The sequence below is a fragment of the Pelmatolapia mariae genome, linkage group LG18, assembly GCF_036321145.2.
Source record: "Pelmatolapia mariae isolate MD_Pm_ZW linkage group LG18, Pm_UMD_F_2, whole genome shotgun sequence".
Taxonomy (NCBI): domain Eukaryota; kingdom Metazoa; phylum Chordata; class Actinopteri; order Cichliformes; family Cichlidae; genus Pelmatolapia; species Pelmatolapia mariae.
In genome coordinates this window covers 19684512-19705576 of record NC_086243.1, presented here as the reverse complement: position 1 = coordinate 19705576, position 21065 = coordinate 19684512, and the positions used below count along the sequence as shown (strand labels likewise).

General features: G+C 41.3%; 1 protein-coding gene across 1 annotated transcript; it reads right to left on the bottom strand.

The window, feature by feature from the left end:
- Positions 1 to 2401: 2401 nt before the first annotated feature.
- Positions 2402 to 20183, bottom strand: wnt9a (wingless-type MMTV integration site family, member 9A). The gene is given in 4 exon segments (XM_063462405.1): positions 2402 to 3487; positions 5877 to 6139; positions 6282 to 6541; positions 19978 to 20183. Coding segments are annotated over 4 exon segments (1236 nt in total). The 3' UTR covers positions 2402 to 2980.
- Positions 20184 to 21065: the final 882 nt, after the last annotated feature.

Here is a 21065-nt window from a genome sequence, read left to right as displayed (position 1 = left end):
AATCAATTTAGACTTTGAAGTTATTTACACTAAACACATGCTCTTAATATATTTAAAAAATAATTTATCTTTCTTTTTCTCTACAACATAGAATTTTGTACATGATCCACTGATGACTAAACAGTGCAGAGTTTTGGATTTGAGAGCGTGGATGACTGTGACATCTAAAAACCCGGCGGACTGCTGCATCATGCTCCTCTTTTCTGGAATAAATTTCTACGCCTATGTACAATCTATAAACAAACAAAAATGCAATCTGTCTGCATTTCCTGTCGTGTCTGTTTTGAATCCATTCAATAGTAGAGAACCTCACCGTGTTTGGGCCGAGGCGGAGTGTGTGGCGCAAACACACACCAGAAGCTGTGGCGAGCAGGCATTTGTGCTTTGCGTCTCTGCATAGCTATTATGGTTTCCATGTAGCGTGCAAAGTTCTATGTATATGTTTTGACCAGTCTTTATTTGGCATGCCATCTCATATCAAAATGCTTGGAATTCATCTCCTTTAGACAAATAAGCCATGCACGGTTCTCTTCCTATCAGAGGGAGCTTTGATTTAAATCACTGTGAAACTCCTTTTTAAAAATGCACTGTGCAGCATTGATGATTGAAATCCATAACGATCTCGTTTCAGCAGCTGTATGCCGCTTCAGCAAATGCTTCACTCATTTATTTAATTTCAATTTGTGTTTCAGATGCTTGTGAGAGTTGAACATGTGCCTCACTTTTGTCTATATACCACAGGAGAAGAAACCTTTGCTATTTACATTTTTTAATAAAAAACAAGAAAAAAAAGATTCTGCACTGCACTGTATCCATAAATACAGATCTTTAAATACTTTAAAGGGCTTTTGGGCGTCAGTGCGTGAATGGTGCTATAATACAAAGCTGGGTCCCTCACTCAGTAGTTAATTCACACCAATCTAAAATATGGCCTATAAGGTCCTGTATTTGATAAAATATAATGTTTCTAAGCACTAAGTGCTGAGAATATGACAAAATTTTGTCTGCATTGTTTGTGTGCACAGAGGCATTTCTCATAAAACTGTAATGGAAACAATTTGCATGTTCTTCTAGGTCACGAGAACAGAAACTAAAGTTATCAGTCAGCTAGTTAGCTTTGCATAAACGCCGCAAACTTGGACACAGCGAGACTGAAATGTGCCCTAAGGTATCAAAAGCCACCTTTCAGTACCTTTAAGGTTCACTGATTAACAAGTTACATCCTGTCTGTTTAATATGTATAAAAAAGCGTAACAAAGACGAGGCGTAGTTTAACTTCCTGGATTAAACAAACAAGATATAGGAGGCCAAACAGTGAGTTTAGAGGTGCTGATGGGCTAATTTTGTTAAAAGTAGCAGTTTCCTCTGTTTCTTTATGATAGGCTAAGAAAAAACCAGACTGAAGTTTATTATTTCATACCACGCAGTACTTCCTGCAGTGTCAAACCGTCACTCTTGTATGGTGGGGTCAGCATGCTGCATTGTGTTAACTGTGTCCAAAGGTGCTCAGCAACAAGATGAAAAGGTAAAGTTAACTTATAAAAACAACTTCACTGACTTCAGAAAGAAGACAGCCGATTAGTAAAACATAGACATAAATTTGCGGAACAATTACACAAATATTAGTTTTATAATAGATCTTTATATTAGCTAAGAGGCTTATGCTTTCATCTTCACTTGAACAAAAAGTCAGTCGCCCCATACTGTTTGAACTTCCACTGTACACACTGCGTGTCAGTGTATTTCATATGGCTCAATCAAATTTGTGGAACCAGAATAGGAAGGAAGAATACGAAATGGCATGTTAAATTCCTCCAGTTCTCCACAGTTTTCTTTAGACCTTCAAAGTAGATTTAAGCTTCACAAAGCTCTACAATTTTTGATCCGAGTCTCACGTGGGCCTTCTGCTGATCAAGAGATCACCTGTTGCTATGCTTTTGACTGTAATAACAAGGCCGCTGTCATCTCCACCTTGGATTCGTATGTTCTTTCTGGTTTAGTCAAACACATATAGTGGTTTAAGTTATTCCCTGAACACTGGCCGAGAATAGCCTAAACTGACTGGTTTAGTTATCTTCTGTTAATGTATGTACTAACAGCTTCATATTACAATATTACAAAAAAAGAAAAAATTAAAGATATTTTTGTTCCTCCCCATGAAGGAGTAGTCCCAAAGGATCTATAAATTATCCACAGAAAGACGTCAGACACAAGCGTGCTGCTTTCCAAAGGGCCTTGTCAACATGAATCGAAAAGAAAAATGAGCAAGAGCACACAAACAACAAAACATTTGTGTGGTTAGTGGTTTGTTTTAACATAGTTAGATAAGTGGCTTATATAATATCATTACAATATAACTGAATTTATGTACATATATATGCAAACACACAATGTGTGTGAGTGTAAATATGTGCGTGTAGAGTAATTCTTACACCCTGTCTTTTTTTTTCAGTTTCCGTATATGGTTTTTAATCGCCATAAAAAGTCGTCACTTAATTTTTCCGCTCCCCCCCTCGCTATCTACCTCATGTTCACATGCTTACAAATACTGTACACACGTAAAAATTGACAAACACACACACATCATTCCTCTTTGGGCAAAGCCCCAGAAATCAGTCTGTTGGTGTAACTGTCCTTGTGTTGTATCCTCATTAACTGGGCGTTAATCGGTTTTCTTGTGAATTGATGACAAAGATTTTTGTTTTTCTTAAAGGAAAGTGAAAGCGTCTCTCTTCAAGGTAACGCTGTGATAAAGAGCTTGAGATGTTGACCCAGTTGTCTGAGAAAGTTTTTATTCTGCAGGACCTCTGAAACCCAACCCACAGAAATCCCTCAAAGTGCTTATTGCTTCTTGGCTCGCTCCTTTTTTGCTTGCAGAACGCTGCTCCGACACAGAAAGCAAAACTCTGCATGAGAAAAAAAATGCTCCTCTTCAACACAACCACCTTCCTCTGACTGAAAAGGCTGAGCGGTGCCCGGTTTACCCCTTGCAGGTGTAGACCTCCTCTCTCTGTGTGCACTGCTTGCATTCAACGTAGCAGCACCAGCGCACCTGGCATTGGCAAGGCCTGGTCACCTCCCTGCTTTGAGTGTTGTGGCCTCGCCCGCAACAGATAGCATCACAGTTTTTGTCCTTGTAGCATTTGCGGGCTGCGGTGCCCGGTGAATATTTGGTGGGTCTACAGAAACTGGGTGAGTCCTCGATGTGGAGCAAGTCCATAGTGCGGGGGATTTGATCGTTCAGGCCGGGCAGGGGCTGTTGTTGTTGTTGCTGCTGCTGCTGCTGCTGGTTGCGGCCCGTGGAGATCTCTCCCTCCCCGGTGGCCTCGTTGGTGGAGCTGCCGACCTTGACGGAGGTCTCGTAACGCTGCTTCAGCTGCTTGCCGATCTCATGGAAGGGCTGGAGCTGCCTCCAACAGGTCTGGACGGTGCAGGAGCCAGAGACGCCGTGGCATTTGCAAGTGGTCTCCACTCCAGCCTTGATTACCTGGACCAGAGACAGAGCAATACTGTTAGCCACTGAGAACCATTGAAGGCACATAATGAAAGGTATGCAATTTAACAAGCTTTTGTTTAGCAAACAGAACTTAAAAGAGCCAATTCATTAAAGTATTCTCACAACTAGATGAACTGGGTGGAGTACTGCAGCTTGGGAAGGTTATAGACATATATTTTACATTCATTGCTCTCTTTCATATCATAATTAAAGGGGAAAAACTTCACTTATTGCTTGTGAACTAAAGGAGAGCAATGGCGTCTGAGGCTTCTTGTATAAAAGAAAAAGTGAATTATAGTTTGTGGGAGGATTGATTTTGTTATAATAACCACAGATGAAATTTTGATTAAACAGTTGTGGTTATTATGATAAGTGTGGGGAGGTTATGGGTAAGAAGAAGCCACAAAACAATCCATTCAGTCAACTATGGGAACCCTTCATACCTCCTCCTATACTGGGTACTTTACTAAAATGTGTTTTTTAAGCCCAGAGTTGATCAACCCAGCGCTATAGTGCGGTAATTTTGGCATAACCCAGAGCAAAGTCACGCAAACGTTTGGGAAGAGAAAGAATACCGAAGTAGCCGTTTTTTGTCTTACACAAAATCACATATAATTGCAAGTGAAACAGAGGAATTATCAGCTAAAGAGACCACAACACGTTACTTTAATATCACTTGACCCCCTAGCAGTCAGCCAGAGTTCATTTCTGCATCCACCACATTGTGTAAAGCAGAGTGTGTGCGCGAGAATCAATGACAATAACATATTGTCTTATACGGGGTTTGGAAACAATTTACAAATCTTTTCTCAGACTGTGAGAGAGATCGGGGAGCAGGAAGTGCATATTCATCACACCAGCAGGTCAAGAAAATTTGATAGGTCAGCCTTTAAAATGTCGGGGGGATGCAGAGGCTAGCACATTCCAATTTTGTCCTCGGCGTGGGAATTCATCCTGAGCGAATGCGATACACCTCGCTACATGTGCAAATTACGAAAAGAAAAAAACAAAGAAAGAGCCAAAACAATGTTGTAAATCTTTTATCACAAATAAAATCTCCAAGGAGACTGGATTTAGGAGAGCCAAGTTGAAAAGGAAGAGCTCGCATTCGTTTGGGGGAGAGTTTTATATCTGTTAATATTTGGGAAGTGTGCTTTAGCCGTAATTCATTTTGAAACCAAAATGAAAAAGGCCACAATAGGCACAAAGCACAGTAAAAGAAATATATTCCAGACCATTAGTTTGCTTTGGCTTGACATATTAGGAGCATTTATTCTGCTATTAAAAACACTTCCAAGATGAAAAACCCGTACTTGCTCACCACAAACAATCACTGAATTCTACCAGAGCACAAATGAGACTCTTAGCCTATCTAATCTGAGAGAGAAAACCAAATATTGACTAATGAACACTTTCAGATTTCACTAAAATTTACAGCAGCATTACTCTGGGTTTCTTTTAAACTTGTGTGTTGGATTTTTGAAACACTTCACAATTTTCAATTGATTTTGCTCTCCCAAAATGCCCCAGTTAACATCATCCAGGTGTAGGGAAGTTCACGTCCCATCTGGTGATCCTAATTACATATTTGGAGACAGTTAAGATGGAGCCCTTTGAGTCAAACAGCAGTGCTCTAATGTTTAAACTCCAGTACAAAGCAAAAGCCAAGATATGGAAATGCAGTGTATCCGGGATATGGCGCAAAATGAATCGGTACTTCACATTGATGTTTGCCGACAAAAAGAACTCAGAGTATATTGTATTAATGCTATTTTCCCATCGTTTAAATGATTCATACAAGCAATTAGCAAACCTTTCTGTTTACATAATGTCTGTCTCGCCATATGAACTCTGACCCTCTTCAAACTGAAGTGTGTTTCCTAGTTAGATTCATGTGTATGGAATAACTCAAAGTCTGTAGAAATTGCAGCGTTAATAAAAGGCGAGTGAAGCTGACACTTTGGGTAAATATACTGCTATGAAATTACAGTTTGATAAATCTTTCTTTTTCTTTGACTGTTACTCCTTAAAAGTTTTCCAACATCGCTGACATGTAGATGAATAACTGTCCCAAATTAAAATGAAGTCGAATTTAATGTTTTCAATAAATTATTAGCTAATATTGTTGCTGTCACAGCCCATCATACACCTCTAAGAGGCAACAATGTCGTAGAAGGAGTTGGAGATCTGAGATCAAAGCAGCAGATGTTGAGATATTTGCTTTTGTTGCGTCAGCTGACTTTTGGCTCGAAGCACGGGTCAAGCTCCAGAACGAATGAATCCCCCATTTCCCATGGTGCAGCTAGATCGTGTCTTTGGTTAGACCAAGTAAGTAAATAGTGCTATCGGTCGGTACGTCATGACCATTTGACGCACTTACCTTCATGCCCACGTTCGTATTGTGCATGTCCACACGTGCACGTAGATCCTTGTTCGAGCGTTTGCCCAGGAAGTCCTTGACAAACTTGTTTGCGTATTTGAGGTTGTCTCCGCAGCCTCCCCACTGCCACGCCTTACGGTTCTCCAGGTCGGGGGCCTCGTCGCATGTACAGCGCTCCATGCGTCCTGCGCTGCAAGCTTTGGCCATGGCATGAGTTAGACCCGCTGAGGAGATGGCGTACAAGAAGGCCGTCTCTTTAAATCCTAGAGAAGCCCGATGGAGAGTGGCAATTGGGAGACAGGAAAATAAAGGGTTTTCTAAAGAGTTGGCTCACTCAGACATTAAGTTTTAAGTGCACAAGAATAAAATGCATATTCAAATGGGAAGAAAAGTAGTAATAATCACCTCTTTTTAATATGTTGGCTCGGTGGCGCCCCTCTAAGGTGCAGTTCCACCTCTCAAAGCGGAATTGGTACTGGCATTCTAGGGCGCTCATGGTGATGGCCTCTCTTAGAGTCTCCGCCACGCCCGGGTCTCGTCTGCACATCCTGCGCTGCTTCTTTTCCAGTTTGAGCCGGTCACACAGCTTGAAGTGGGCCCTGCCTATGCTCTCCTCTGGTAAAGAGTTCAGTGGCAGGACAGACAACGGTTCATTACCTGTCAACCTGGAAGAAAACATCACAAGCCATTTGGAAACAGAAAGATACTGGGATTGTCTTGATAAAGTATTCAGCCAGAACAACAGGATACTGACCTTCCTGAATAAACAATAAAAGTAGCAAAGCTATACTGCATAAACAGCACAGGAAGCACAGCTGCTCATATAATGCTCAAAAGTTTGGTTAATGTTCAAATGAATTCAGCTGTTCAGTGGTTAATGTTCAGGGGAATTCAACATTTGCTGGAGATTGAGATCACATCTCGGTGCAGGTGTGTCTGAGTAAAGAGCAAATTCTCTGCAGTGGTGGAAAAGTCAGGTTTACCATGTAATTCTTTTGAATTTTGTTAGCATTTTTGTGAGTAGTTTTTATCCACGGGGAAATTTAAAAGAAACGGGGCACTTAATGTAAGAGTGCCTTTGGAGTACTTTCAAAAAAGAAAATGTACTCAGTAACTTTAGGTTATTTCAGAAGGAGGGAAATCAATATCTCTGCCCCTTACAATGTAAGTACACAGTATTATTAGTGGTGTGGGCTGTATTATAGATTATTCAGACCTCCTTTATTTAAAAATACCTGTAGTTGTAATTAGTTTCTCCTCTCCTTTAAAACTGAAAAAAGGTTAGTTACTATGTTATTTTACTGTAGTGACAAGTACCAGTAGGAACACAAGTCTTTGTACTGAAAATTGCAACCTATTCACAAAGATTTACATGGGCAACTGGACCGTAGGTTATGGGCTGTATATTGAAGTTCTACCAAAAGTTCCTGAAATCAATTTTTTTCCGTTTTACAGCAATAAACTTACAGCATCAGCTGCATACTGACCACTTTAATACTGCAGTACGAGGTTGTAATGTGCAGATAACAAGGCATTCAGTTAGTGTGGGGACATTTTAAACATTTGTATTCTGTGATCGTGTCTGTCGTGTTACGTGACGTAAAACAGTAGCCAGCAAATGGTTGGTTAAATATTTATACCAGATCCTTCAGATGGGTGGCAGGTTGTACCTCGCTGTACAGATTTAAACATGGCACACATTATTGCTGCTGTCATTATAAAAAGTCTTAAATATCGTATAAAAGTCTTTACATCTGAAAATCTAGACTTTCTGTAGGGGACATAAAACGTGGTGATCTTTTTAGTTCTGTGTTTCTGTTCCACCTCACTCTGGGATAAACTCTGATTTATGATGTCATCGAGGGGTTTCACTTAGGGGCAGACTGGAACAACAATTTGACTCCATCCCACGCCACTCTGTTCATGCAAATTGTAATCAAGTACTACCTGGTGATCAGGCTTTTTACTACATAATTATTATGTCAAAAGATTATTGGACATCCACTTTGGAAACTGGAAAGAATGTTGGTGGTGAAAGTGTCGGTATCTACAAAGAAACAAATGAAATAAAATAAACGCTACAAAAGAACAACTAGTTAATTCATGTGCTCTTTTGTATTATGTGATGTTGACATAATATCGTTATCTGATTTGACATAATGTCACGGTTATCATTAATTATGGTATGTAGCAAAACCTCGTCACTGAAACTGGGCCACTTATCTGGAATAAATGTTAACAACATTATAAACACAATGGGACCAACCAGCCAATCTCAACACTGAGGTTTTCAGGTATGCTAACAGTGCTCAAAATGCCCACAAAGAAAACCTTAAACTCTGCAGCTTTATTTTTTGACAAACAAAAGTATCAAACAAAACCCCCCGAAACTGAACTTAAGATACACCGCCACAAGAAATGTGTGTGTTTAAGCTACAGTCCACCCAGACCCAGACCTTTTTTTAAACCTTTTATATTGACGGTCTTCTTAACAGGTAACACCTGTTAAGAAGCACTCCCTTGCAGAAAGCGAGAATGAGCAGATTCAAGTGCACATCTGTGCAAGTCTTTGGGGTGTGAACTCTGATGCTAAGCATGCTGTGGAGATGCATGCAGTCTGCGGGAGTCAAGGGTGTCTGAGAGGTCTGTCAACTCACTCCTGTAGCAAACAGTCAAGATGACTGTTCACAGTAGCCCAAAGTGGCCCTTAGGCTACTGGGAAATGACACGGTGCTCCAGACAGCCAATGGTTAAAGTTAATCCCAGTGCTCTTGATGAAGCGAGTACAAGTTAGAAATTATATTTTTAAATAATGCTTAAACAAAATTTGTTGTTTATTATTACGCTCAGCAACATTTATGAATCAGACAAAGGCAGACCATCAGGAATGAGCTTAAGACTCTAAGAACAACTGCATAAACGAGGCACCTGTATTCATCCTACGGCTGCAAAGTACTTTAAATACAGCAAGTAAGAATTTCGATTCTAAACATGGTATGGAGAACATGTGGCAGACTTGCACTCCTTTCGTCAGTTTATTTAAGGGATGCATATATAAAACACACAAAGCGGGGACTGCCACATAGCTGGCAAAACCTATAACCAGCGTTCTGAGGTTGTGATGGAGAGCGCAGGGCATTACTTTCATAAACACACACGGGGGACATGACTGTCAGCCTGTGACCATTTTGGTCACACCAACTGACAGGACTGGCACCCTAGTTGTTCATTATGTGTAATTTCTGGCCTCCTTTACACTGTTAAAGTGAAACTGAAGAATAAATGGATTTACTGAACTCACAAAATGCACAAGCTCTCTGGCCTGTGTGCTTTTTGCAGCCGGACTTCAGACTTTTGAAGGATACTCGTGCAAGGAGCGACACAGTATTTATCAATGAGATTATTTATCAATGATCTGGACTCCTGGCATTCAGTGTAGGCTGAATTTCCCAGTGCACTAAGGCACTAAGGATTACAGCTTGCACATGTCAACACCAAGGTACAACATCTGAAAAAGCGTACTTGAGAGACAGTGAAGAATTATTTTATTTTGAAAAGAGAGCAATCAGAACTGCATTTACTTTTTGGGCCAATGTTTGCTGCTTTCAGCTGTAATGACAAAACACATTTAGCATTTAAGATTAACACTTTAATCCTTCATATTTCCACTATCACAGCACTAATATACCAACAGTCATAAATTGTTGTCCATCCGTTCCTGGTTGCTAAAAGTATGCATACAGCCAAACCAATTAAAAGAAGTCCAACTTTATAACTGTGAAGCGTAACCGCAGAAAATGGGAACGTTGCCTCACAGTTTACTACAGCCAAGCAGTCTGAAAAGAAGATGGAAATAAATTCTGCAATATTTTTGTAAAGATGCAGAGCACCTGCTCACTGTCTACACCTGGTTAGTTAATGTACCAGAAGCGATGATCGCTGATTCGCATTACTCACATTTTAGACTTCTTTATTATTTTTCAGAGAATATTCTGTCACCACTCATGATCACTTGAGTCACGAACAGAAGGTCACAGGATTTATTCAACACAAGATTTGTTTTATTAAGTCCAATAACCGACTGAAATGTTTCCCCTCGAGTGCTCAATTTAATATCAGTGAACTTAATAGTTCACAGATGTTATTTGATATTTTTCTTTACAATAAATTCATAGTCTGGTTGAGAATCCGTGTAGTCAAATCAAAAAAGGAGTCCTCGGGGTTTGCTTTCAGAATGGGTCGAACGGTTTTCTTTTTGCAAAGTGTGTTTGCCTATTCTTAACTTGTCTGACAGCAAGTTCAAATGGAAACCTGGCAAGCTGTGTCTTGACAGAGATCGCCCTCCCAACACACTTGGAGAATAAGAAAAATGTATGGTTTGAGGTGTACGCAGCAAGGCAAAGGGTGTCTTTCTCTGAACAACTGACATTTTCCTCTAAATTGTTTCACGCTTTGTTAAGACACTCTGATTGCAATGTCAAGGAAACAAACATAAAGTCTCAAAACAAACAAATCCAACGGGCCCGGCATGTCGCGTACGACTGCCAACCTTTCCTCAGCACTTCTCTTGCAAGCGAATGTCAGGGATTGAATGACGCTGCGGAGCAAAGAACCTGTCATGTTAAAGAACATGTAAGACTTTTTTTTTTAATGCACACAACATTTTGCTCATGCAAATGTCTGCAAATGAACACAGAGACATCGATTAAGTGTACTGCTTTGGAAAGATAGCCAACTGCTAATGGTAGCTGAACTATACGAATACCAATATGCTGTGGACATTCCTCAGAAAGACATGCGCAGTAACACGTATCAGCTCAGACCTCCCCAAACCCCCACATGCCTGCAAGTATTAGAACGACAGGCCTCAGATGCCTCGGTAACGTCTACTTGTCTGAGACAAAAACGATGCTCTGCTTGAAGCTGGAGGGAAGCCAAAGATGACACGACACTGATCTCAGCACCGCTGTCTCTTTTTCAAAGAAAGGTGGGGTTTTTTTCTAGCTAGTTGCAAAGAAAGCCTGAGGGCAAAGCGAGGAGGAGAGGGACATTCGAGCAGAGAAATACTTCTTCACATCTCTGGAGAAGAAACTACTGGCCAAAGCTCACTCTTGTGCAATGTTTCCACTCTGTGGCAGACGAGAACGCAGTCAAATAGTATCACAGATGTACCGTGCTTTATTTTCTTCTATATTTAAAAAAAATGTTTACAAATGGATGCACTTTTTAATACTTGAGGAGAGGAGTTGTTCATTTTAATCCGATTCAAATTCGCTGGATTCAAGATAATATTTTCCCTGGATGAAGGACAGTGACCCCTGCTATCACACAAAAGGGTCGCACACATTCCAATAAGATGATCGGAGAAAAAAAATAAATAAATAAATCACACTGCTGTTTGCTGAAGAATGAACTCATTCAACTCGCTAAGAGGAAAAGAATTGGATAAGAGTTCCCTGGGTCAATCATAAAGTCGACTCTGAGACTCGGACAAAAAGGAATAACTGGAGTCTTCCTGCAACGGTGACAACAATCGCTCGCTCCATGAGAGCGTTTTTTAAAAAATATGGGACCACTTTTTCTAGAATAAATTTAATTCACAGAAAAGCTCAAAGGTGAACAACGCAAAGACAGCTGCTAATATACCGTGTAGATATCCAATTTTTAAAGTTACGTATAATTAACCTTGTCTGATTCGTGTTCACATCAACACATCCAACAGTTTTCACTCCTACATGTCGTTTATATCACGTCCATTAAAAGCATCCATCCTGAATCCACGTGATAATCACAAAACGTGCGCGCTTTAAAGCAATGCGCATGCATCTTCGCAGTATCTTCCCCACAGTGAATAAGAAAGCACGAACATGTGTTTTCACATCACGGTCCATTTTCTGTCGTGTTTTTGTTTGAGGTGTTGGCACAGCAACACCAATTACACACGGAATATAACACCAACATATAAAACTCATTATTATCCCATGTGAGGTGGGATTCCTGCTGATGTTTGCTCAGCTTTGCTTTTTCCATTCACACTCTTGCCTCTACACACTGTGCAGACATCACTGATCTACTCTCACGCTGCACCTCCTCCACTGTCTTTCACTTAGTAACAGTGCAGTTTGTTTAGTCCTTTCTCTCCACCTGTCAGCACCTCCCATTGCCCGTGACATTTACTTTATATACATTTTCCAATGCAGCGGGTTCAGCGAAAACGGCTCATTTCACGCGGCGGAGCACGACAGTCAATCCCTCAAGGAAATCATTGACTAACTCTAAACTTTGCCATCATCACTCGCTCTCTGACTTTACATTGCACTCCTGGAAGTGACCCTCAGCTGGTAATTCTGCTCTTTCTTTATTAGTAAGGTATGTAGACAGCTAAGGATACCTACTATCTGTCATAGTCAGAAAAAAAGCCTATTACTTAAATGTGCTAGGCCTAAACAAATTCTTTCTCAGACTACAAACGCAGCTTGTTAATTACTCGTGGTGCTCATGTGCCCACAGAGACATATATTAACAGTCTCTGTATAGACATTAATCTCGAGAGTCTAAAGTTGAAAACCTTAGAAAAAGTAAATCTAAATCAAGCAAACACGCCAAACATCTGGTTGTTAAATAAGAGGTTATTTTCTCCTTTTTGTTAATGTGCGTTTGAATTTTGAATAGTTGGCGGTCAAACAGAAATTTTTGCTGACAATACATAAGAAGGGATGAGTCTTAAAGAATTAAGAGAATGTACAGGGCTCGAGCTGCGGCTCTGTGTGGATGCTTTCTATGTTAGAATCTGCAGCCTCTGTAGGAGATATCCATATTCAGTAAACATGTGATATTACAGATTGCTGACCTACTGTGTAATCACCCCCTGGAGATAAGAAAACCACCTGTTGAGCAATATCATTGAAAACATGTTTTCTTAATTAAAACAACGAGTTAATACAGTAAAACAAACAAAAAAACTTTCAGTTTTCTGTTTTTTGTGGCAAGAATTCAAACACAGAGGAGGAAGTGTTTTGGTAATTTCCAGCCAGCGTTTGTTTATCAGCCGCCGTAGCGTTGGACACAATGGCGTACGCGGCTACACGCATGGATCAATGTGCACACGCACGTGGAGTCTTACAACCTTAAGTCAACACCTACAAGTTGTGGCTAAATGCGCCCAGACAGGAAAAAAAAAGCACAAAAGCCACAATTTCTCCATCAGCCTCTACTTGCAGGTTGTGTGGTCTACTGTCTCCTAGATCACAACCAACCCCCCTCCTTCTTCTCCTCCTTTTTTCCCCTTTTCTCCAAACTTCCCCTATTCCCACTGGTCAATTACTCTAAACGAATGTCAATCATTCCAACCCAGCTGTTGGCTCAAAACAAAACGGTCTCTAGACAAAACTATTGCCGTCTACGACCTTAACCTACACAAGACAATGATAGACGTGAACATGTGTCCTGGAAAAGTTTAACTGTGATGAAGACAAACTGCTGTGCTCACCTGATATTAATATGTGCAACGTAAGAAAACATATTACTCTGAAACTCTGAGTTTTTGCAGTAAATTAGGCTTACCATCGGCGATCCCTTTTTTCTTTTCCTTTCACTTTTTCCTGCTGCCATAACAGCGTTTAAAAATGCTCCTTTTCGGGGGGAGAAAGTTGTGTGCTTTTCTCAGAAATGTTGGATGAACTTCAGACCACCCTGCCCAAGTCCCATCTGGTGTATCCCAGGCCATGCCAGAGGTAGTAGGAATGTGAGCGTGTGTAGTGTTTTCCCACTGGCCCTCTCTAACCATTGCTGACAATGTGCTCCACAGCTTAGACATGAATAATTGGAGAAACCATGAATCAGTGTCGAATGACTCTCTGGTTGCTGTTGTCCACCTCCAAGAAGAAGTGTAAGAGAAGAAATCCTGCACTGAGCTCAGGCATTTTCTCCATGGTGAAAGAAACTGTTAATTCCCCGAATCATTAAAACAAAAACAAAAAAAATGGGGGAAAGAGTAAACGATTGTGTATATGGCTAAGATAAGATAAGTCCCTAGTTGAAGGCGCTGGGTGTTGTGATTGCTTCTAACAAGCTGTGACTGACACAGTGCAGTAACACGACAAAACAAAGTGGTACTGGCCTGGGACTTAAGTAAGTCATTATTAGTTGAGTAATGACCCTTTCTGCGTAGTGGGAATGTCGTGCAATGTCTAGAAGTACTGCTGTTCACAAAGCTAGGGGGGAAGTCCACTATCTTGTATGACTTAACAGGATATGACCCAAAGTTATGTCATCTGCTGTCGTTTCTGGTCATTTACAACCCACAGAGGGTATGTCAGACTACTCCCATAAAGTAGCTGAAGGAGACAGGACTCTAATATTTTAAATGTATATGATACTACGCATGGGTAATAAGTTTCACTAGAAAATACTTTTGTTTTACAGGTCAAAAAAGTAGGAAAAGGGGGGAAAAAAATCTAGTGTCCAGCCTAACTTTTTAATCCACGACTGTGAATGTGAAAACTGGTAGCCGAGTGGCAGCACTATAGGATCTGGCCCTGGGAATGGGAGTGCGGGGCATGGTAAGAGGTTTAACTGCTATGTGAGAACTCGAGGCTTCTAAGGTCAGCAGCTCAGTTATAGTCACTGTGTGACTGGCACAGATTGGGCGTGCAGCAGTGTCCGCATGACTCCCCAGTTCTAGCCCACACCATGGCACAGAGTAGCCCTGTACCAGCGCACCGACACACCAAACACACTCAGGCACACATACTGTACTCGGCTCTCACCGATTCCACGTGCTGAACCACACTGTGGCTATTTGGTGAGACTTTAAGGTCAGAGAAATTCAGCAAAGCAGATACAAACACAGTACTTTTTTACCCACATATAACATGTTATTCCTTTAATTCTCATTTCAAATATTAAAGCCCAAATACCTTTTGTCAAAGCATTTTCCAAAGTTAAAGACGCAAAGTGTTGATTGACCGCGTCTGACAAAGATTTTTTCGGCTGTGCTGACTCGCGACTCGTATATCAACGGGAGTGAGAAAAGTTTGACTCTTGACAAGTGCTTGATGATTAAAAAAGCAGCTGAACGTCATGCAAATGGGCCATTTTCAACGTGAAATGAAATCTGCCCCAGGGTGAATCGCAGAACGTCTTCCGTGCCTTGGCCTGTTCACGTCAGTGTGTGTCTCACTGTGTCCATTCTCAAACTAATATTCTGGCTTTATGGATAAATAAGCCTTTTGGGAGAAGCTTAGAGTATATAAGCACACCCATCCTAGTGAAGCATCTGAGTGCACATCAGCTTAGTCTTCTATATGATCGTGTTTATGCAAGATAAACTCAGGTTACCCTGCAAACAGGTGGATGATACTGAAAAAAGGGTTTTATGCTGACTGCTGCAGAAATAATCTTTTTGATTTTTTTTTTAAAAAGACACTAAATGTATCAAAATCTATTTTTCTTGGATGTGATAAAAGCAGATATTCTCTGGAAGGCCAAAGTTTTAAGTGAGGGTTTTGACAGTCTGCTAATCTTGGCACGTGTGAGGTGCCATGTCTCTTCTATTCCCACAAACTAGGCAGAGAAAACTCGCCTGTGGTCAAGGATGGAAAACACAGGACATAGTGGTCACACTAACTAGCATCATCTCATCAATGCCTGACCACTAAAAGTATCTTGAGTCTATATTAGTTTTCCTGTTTTGCAAATTGCCCATGTCTCCAGCTCCATCTGCAAAGATCATCATATGTTTGCATTTTAACCAAGAAGATTTTCCTCTCCGTATCTTCGAGCTATCCATCAATGAAATGTACGCCTGGACCTGCTGCCCTTTTATAATCAAGCGTCTCTTAATTGTGGTCTGTTTGGCATCCTGATGACACAAGAACTGTACCTCCTTCAAATGTGAGCACGCCAAACGCATTTTAAAAGCCTCTCCAAACCATTCAATCTTCAAAAATATCCATCACAACCATGTTATTACACAGTATGAGCCCCATAACAGCCCACATCAGGGGCCACCGAGCTCTTCTTAACAAAGGTGAGTACCAAGCTCTGTAATTACTGATGGTTCAACCCATAAAATCAGCAGCTACACTATGCATCTTCCAGTTTAAAGACATGTAAATTTGTGCAAAAAAAAAAGTACAACTTTGCTCTATAAGCTTAAGTTCAAAGACATTTTGAACCCATCATGCAGGATGACCACAAGTGGGCATAAGCCAAGTAAATTTTGCACTACATTTACATTTAATGTTTTCACATTTTGTCTCCTATTTATACACAAGAAAGAGCTGATGGAAGACCATCCTGCACTCTCAGACAGTACTGCACCACCATGTGGTACCCACTAACATAGCAGGACTCCAGAAGGATGTAACAGGGTACAGAGCTCAAAGCAAAGCCTGGCTTAGCTCAAATCTGGATGTATCAAACAGAAATATAAAGAAAACAAAACTCTCTTTTAAGAGGGACAAGCGGTCAGCTATCTAAGCTTCCAGGTTCGCGTGATCTCACTACACTACACTGTCAAGAGAATCCTATCTTCTTGGCTCATGCTAAAGTGATACCCTTTGAGGTGTGGCTATAGCCACAGGATATCCTATGTAGTTGGGAAATCCCTCTATCAACGGTGCTCCCCGCCCTGCTGCACGTCAGGGCTAATCAGTCCTTAAGGCCTGGTAATGAGACGCTTGCCACCACTGTCTGCCAGGCAACGCCAGCCTGAGCCCGCACTAACTCTGCTCCTTCTAATGAGTGGTAATCACCCAGAAGCTCCCCACAAACCACTGCAGGGATGCCAGCACGCACATAAGGCAGGCAAGCCAGAAGACAGGAGGGATGGGGGGGAGGAGGGAACCAAAGGAAATGGTTAGATGGAGCTGCTTAAAAAACAAATTTTAACATTTTTGCACTGTGCTCAAGAAGTAAGGCTCCTTTGAAACTTTAAAAAAAATGCTGTTTGATACATGCCAGGAACTAAGTCAGCAAAATGATAAAATCCTCAGACGGGCTGCACACTGAAAAAAAAAGAAAAGAAACATCACTCCTCCTCAATAAATTTACACACATCCCATTTGTTATCCTGTTGCTCTTGGCTTACTGCCTCACTTAATGGAGCGCTGAAAACAATAATTGCATCTGAAAGGAGCTCTACTCTTCAGGATCAAACCGATGATAGAGATTTTAAGGATATTGCAGCAATTAAATAGCAACCGCTATATTTGCTTCTTCCGGATGCTGCGGCGCGTCTGTGATTAGTGAATCCCAGTTGCATGACTGTGGGCAGCCTTCCTGTATATGTCGCATGTGTGCTAAAGAAAAACAAACCCTTGACTCAGTGTAAGGACTCACATCCAGCACAGTTTACAAGACCGCAGAATGACAAGCCTTTTACCAAAACTTAAATTTAAACCAACAGAGTCGTCTCAGAGAGCACTCTAAGCCCTCGCGGGGTCACCTGAGCAAACAAATCATCCCCTTTGCTGACAGTTAACGCCATATCTGATCAAGGTGCTGTAACCTTAAGGTAAGTAAGGCGAGCTCAGCGAGCATCTCCAATTCAAGCTCTAATGATAACGGATTTAGCAGAACCAGCACCTGCCACAACAGGCTGAGGGAAAGAAAATGAGTGTTCACATTCTTGTGGCAAAGGATGACAATTTAAGCGGGTGCTTGGCTACGCCAGGAATCCCACCCCACCCTCAGCTACAGCAGACTACAGGCAGGAGAGATTGTGTTTATGTTACACTTATGCTCCACCGCACTTTGGAAATTGGGTATGCAACATTGACCCTCTATTTTGAGTAAATCAGTACCCAGGGGGCCCTAAGATGCCTCGTGCTCATGGAATATTTATTTGAACAGGTTTGTGTTAGTATGTCCCCCGGTCAAAGCTGAGCAAGACTGTGCTGGAGTGTCACCGGTGTCGAGTTTCTGGGAAGCCAGCCACGGGGCAGTCACATTTTGTATCTGTGTCACCTGCGCAGGCTCTTTCAGTATGTTTCATGTTCCTCAGCAGCAAGGCTAAATCATTCACTGACACTCATTCATATTCCTTTCTCCCTGGGCCACAGAATAATAAATCTGGAGTATTGTAATACCACATGTCTCTCTGCACTACACATGCCACAGATAGAGAACAGACTGACAGAGGTAATTGAAAGCAAGTGCTAACTGAATAAGTAAATATGCATTACCATTAGAACCATTAGGGCTGATTTTGGTGCCAATTTGGCACGTCATCTTTAATACAAGTGCCTGCCAAAGGGCGACACTGCAACAGGAGGGGAGACAGAAACAGAGAGCAGTGATACATTTGTCCTTCTAATGCAATTTTAGAAATGAATTGAAACCAAAGACCAAGAGGCAGAGAGAGAAACTACTTGATACGTGCATGAGTATTAGACATGATGATGCTTTGCTCAGAAGGGGCTGAGATATTTCCATCACACGGAACTACTGCAGGTGTCATACAACTTGCTTGCATCACCCAGTTTCCAAAATTAGTGCCAACACTTTGTGCAACACTCCACCCCCACCCCCCAACAAAGAAAAAAAATATTACCCAGAGATCTGAAAAACAGTTACTGTGAGATACATAGCATTTTACTACTTCCAAAACTTCTTTTGCCTTGACTCAGTAGCGAATACATACTATTCAGATAACATTTGCCTCCAGGAGAATGTAAAACCCACTTCAACAGGTCGGCAGGTCTGACATACTAGGCTAATGGGCCCTTAGGGGACAGTTCTTGTGCTCTCTTGCAGATTCACATCAGTTCCCAGATCGCCTAACACTCCTGGATCCTGCACAACACCCATACCTACCATAAATTTGACTCTGCTGGCAAAGCTTCAAGTGTCATCACTCTGCAGTCTACAACCGTTTGTCTCTGTGTGTCCGTGTGTGTGTCTACCCTGTAGGGGAGCACTAACAGCACCCATCAACAGAGATATTTGTAGATAATACAGAAAAGCACCAAGATCTTAACTGTGTTTAATGTGCATTTCCACTTGCACAGGTACATTCCAGTCTGTGGGTTTCTTTTCGGATTAAAGCTCTCCAGCTCCAGGTGAAATATGGCTGCGGTCCCACCTGACATGCTGACCTCATTTGAATGACCTTGGCTTCCCAGCACTGTTAATGTTCTTCTGTAACTAAGACAGAAAAGGAAGCTGAGAGTGCAGAGCGTATGAGCAAGCAAAGTGCAGCATGAGTAGCCACTCTGAAGTGGAGGTCATAGTGGGCTACACCTAAAATCCAAGGCGTTCCCTGGGAATGACTTACTTTGAAATATACACCCGTGTGCGCTTTCTAAATGAAACAATGTTAAGTGCGGGACACGATTCACGAAACGCTAAATTTTTCAGATTAATTTCCTGACACGTGTTCCAGCTGTTTTCGTTTCTCCCGTTTTTATCTGATGGAGGTAGCAGAAGAAAAAAAACTGCCAGAGTTGTGTGATGTTTTTGCTGGATGGGGGGATTTTTTCTGTGCAAGCTGAGCAGACGTTTCGGCCACCAGTTCAGTCAGTCAGATCGCTTTATTGTTACCAGCTGTTGAGTCTGAGGCATATACACTCACCTTTCGGCTCCACGGCTGTTTTCAGAGTCGACTAAGGATATGATTTTACAAGTGTTTCAGCAAAATAACCCCTTGACCGCTACCTGCCACTCAAACGTGCCGCGCTCACTGTACAGTGGGCGCTGGCTCAATTGTCAGGGAAAGAATGGAGAGGAGGGGGCTCTCACCGGTCAAAATCATTCCGCGGGTACATACTTCCACCTATATTATATTAGATTATATTTGATTTAATTTCATTCTAAGATAACCCCCACACTGCTACTTTTTTTTTAATTACCAGCACCTTCACTGAGGTAAATTCTTGAGCAGACAACCTGCTGCACACACCAGCTGTGAGGCCTCCAGGTGATACCTCGCTGACCCGAAGTCAGTGCTTTAAAAAAATAAACTTCCTTATTCCACTTTCTAAACTCACTAAAGAGTTTTCAGTGACTTACGACATTTAAAAAAAATTACCTGCTTTGAACCAATCAAATCAATGAAAAGTAGCATCATGGACTTAACAGTGTGTCTGTCATCTCTTACCCGAAATATGCTATGGTGGGTCCAGGCAAGTTGAGAAGATACACTATAACTGTGAACGATAACCATCCCAGGAGTAGGTGTCCATCCAGCATTTTGCTGCGGCTCCAGGGCAGATCATTTCGTTTCTCCTGAGTAGCTGTGTAAAATCCCTTGTTGAACGTTCAACACTTCTTATACAGAGAGGAGCTGCTCTGCGCTCCTCCCATCAGCAGAGAGAGAGAGAGGGGGGAGAGAGAGAGAGAGAGAGAGAGGGAGCGCGCAGCACCGCGATACATACAACCCAACTGATTCACAATTCCCCTCTCATGTTTCAGAAAGATTATTCATCTCAGTGCGTCTTAATTTATGATTGGTGTGACAGCTTCTCCTCTGTGGGCGTTTTAAGCACCACGCAGTCGGTGTTTGTGCAGATTGAAGTCGCTCTGAGCCGGACTGGACGGTGTGATAAAATACCTGCACTCAGTGACTGTTTATTTCCAGAATGGCAAACCAAGAATTGGTTTGAGTGCAGCACAAGCAGCACTGAAATATCGCATCAGTGTTATTGTAGTCTATACACTGCCCTACATAGAAGTCCAGGTGTGTTTTTGTTTTGGATTTAGTGTTTTAAAATGTCTTACATATGCACGTGTTGGAAACTAGCTGAGGGTTATTGTTACAAGTACTCTACTCAGATACTCAAATACTATAAGTATACTTAAGTATGCACAGCTGATGAAAAACCCTTACTACAAGGGCAGAGAAGATCATGTGATTTTACTGAAAGCACCAGAGCAGCTTCTGGAGTAGTGTTTTTATTATTATTATTATTATTATTATTATTATTATTATTATTATTATTATTATTGTTATTATTATTATTACAAGTTTACTTTGCATGGCAATTGTGTTATAAACTCATGTTTGATTTGTTTAGGTTAGAAGTTTTATATTGTTGTTACAGGCAATTCGTTGTAATGCATCAGCATTCACAGTCACTCACACTCATTTCTGATACTTTACAAGTATAATTTTACTCAGATTATTACTTACAATAACAATCAATTATACTACTGTTGTTGTTGTTGTTGTTGTTTTGTTCTTTTTTG